This window comes from Coregonus lavaretus, assembly GCF_964263955.1.
Source record: "Coregonus lavaretus genome assembly, contig: HAP1_SCAFFOLD_378, whole genome shotgun sequence".
Taxonomy (NCBI): domain Eukaryota; kingdom Metazoa; phylum Chordata; class Actinopteri; order Salmoniformes; family Salmonidae; genus Coregonus; species Coregonus lavaretus.
In genome coordinates, this window is record NW_028157897.1 from 433,323 (window position 1) to 435,665 (window position 2,343).

The following is a 2,343-nucleotide window of genomic DNA, read 5'->3' on the forward strand; positions in this document are numbered from 1 at the left end:
CCTGGTATAGAGGTCCTGGATGGCAGGAAGCTTGGCCCCAGTGATGTACTGGGCTGTACGCACTACCCTCTGTAGTGCCTTGCGATCGGAGGTCGAGCAGTTGCCATACCAGGCGGTGATGCAACCAGTCAGGATGCTCTCGATGGTGCAGCTGTAGAACTTTTTGAGGATCTGAGGACCCATGCCAAATCTTTTCAGTCTCCTGAGGGGGAATAGGCTTTGTCGTGCCCTCTTCACGACTGTCTCGGTGTGTTTGGACCATGATAGTTTGTTGGTGATGTGGACACCAAGGAACTTCAAGCTCACACCTTAGCCTTTGGCAATCTGTAGTATTTTATTTAGACTACTGTTTTCATGACGACCACAATTCAAAATATATAGAGAGAGTAGGAGTGCTGATCAAGGATCTGTAATCTTATGCATTATGGTCTTTAGGGCCAAACTGATCCTGAATCAGAACCTACTCTGAGAGTCCGGGCTCTATTTGATGGGTGAGTCCAGTATCTCCTGGTAGTCCTGCCGTATAGCCCGGCTGACCCTGTACAGCTTCACTACCGTTAGAGTGAACACGCTGGCCATGATGACCAGCCCCCCGATGACGTCGTAGATGGAGGGGACCGTGCGCAGCACCATGAGCTGAAGCAACATGGCCACCACTATCTCCAGGTGCTGCACGGTGCTCACCAGGGCGGGGTGGAACTTGTTGAGGGCGTAGTAGACCCCCAGGAAAGCCACGGTGGAACAGATACAGATCCCCACGAGGTAGCCCCACGTCTCCCCATCCAGGGGGATGATCGGCTCCTGCATAACGAACATGGTGGAGGCGCCCCACACCGTGCCCGTCCAGCCGAATGTGAACAGGGCTGTCCACATGCTGACGCGCTCCTTGATGGCCCGGTAGACGATCATGGACAGAGCTCCGGTGAGGCCAGCCGTCACGGTCATGGTGTAGCCGAACGCCTCCTTCCAGAAGGTGAGGCGGGACTTCTCCTCGTCGGCCACGTTGGGGATCATGACGAGACACAGGCCGAACACGCTGCCCACCACCGTCACCACGTCTGTGTAGCCCAGCCGCTCGTCTAACAACAGGAAGGCCATCACGCCGCTGAACACCGTGGTGGTGGCGCGCCACATGATGGTGCCGTTGCTGGGCGGCACGATGGCGAAGGCGGTGTAGGCGCAGGTGATGGAGATGACGTTGCAGACACCATAGAAGAAGAGGCGGAGGCGGTACCCCTTGGGGCCGAAGGGGGCCTCCTGGTTATAGAACACCACCACGATGGACAGGACCTGGATCACAGACCGGATGAAAATCAGCTCCAGGGACGGCACTTTGGAGCGGTCCGCTGCCAGCCGTGTGATCAGAGCAACGCAGCCGTGAGCCACTGCTGCCCCGAACAACGCCATCCAGGTGACCCGGGACGCCAGGACGTTGGCCTCCCCGAAGCTAGCCAGCTGCCCCCCCACCCCCTTGTCCCTGCTCTGGGGCTCCACCGCTCCCCCTAACGGCCTGGGGGTCCTCCTACTACCGTCTGTCACCAGTATCTTAGCAGGGCTGGCCTCTGCAAACGAACCAAAGTCCTCAAAGGAGGGAGCATCGTCGTAACCCTCGTCTCCAGGCTGGGGGAAGTGGGTGGCGTATTTCACTGTGACGGCGTTGGGGTGGATCTTCACCCTCTTCTTAGATCCTCCATACTGTTGCTGGCCTCCAGATACATCCATGTTCTTTCAGCAGATCAGAGCACACTGGAGAAGGAGAGAGGTCAGAGTAAGAAATGATTGCAATATACTGTATCAAATCAAATCAAATCAAATTGTATTGGCCACATGCGCCGAATACAACAGGTGCAAACATTACAGTGAAATGCTTACTTACAGCCCTTAACCAACAGTGCATTTATTTTTAATAAAAAAGTAAAATAAAACAACAACAAAAAAGTGTTGAGAAAAAAAGAGCAGAAGTAAAATAAAATAACAGTAGGGAGGCTATATATACAGGGGGCAGAGTCAACAACCGGTGCAGAGTCAATGTGCGGGGGCACCGGCTAGTTGAGGTAGTTGAAGTAATATGTACATGTGGCTAGAGTTAAAGTGACTATGCATAAATAATTAACAGAGTAGCAGCAGCGTAAAAAGATGGGGTGGGGGGGCAGTGCAAATAGTCCGGGTAGCCATGATTAGCTGTTCAGGAGTCTTATGGCTTGGGGGTAGAAGCTGTTGAGAAGTCTTTTGGACCTAGACTTGGCACTCCGGTACCGCTTGCCGTGCGGTAGCAGAGAGAACAGTCTATGACTAGGGTGACTGGAGTCTTTGACAATTTTGAGGGCCTTCCTCTGACACCGC

The 2,343-nt window shown here is 53.9% G+C and overlaps 1 protein-coding gene across 1 annotated transcript; it reads right to left on the reverse strand.

The window, feature by feature from the left end:
• Nucleotides 1–480: 480 nt before the first annotated feature.
• On the reverse strand, nt 481–1,722 carry slc35g2b (solute carrier family 35 member G2b; the record flags this gene model as incomplete). Its single annotated transcript, XM_084198766.1, has 1 exon — nt 481–1,722. The coding sequence occupies one exon, from the start codon at nt 1,720–1,722 to the stop codon at nt 481–483; it is 1,242 nt and encodes a 413-aa protein (XP_084054892.1).
• Between the last annotated feature and the right edge of the window lie 621 nt (nt 1,723–2,343).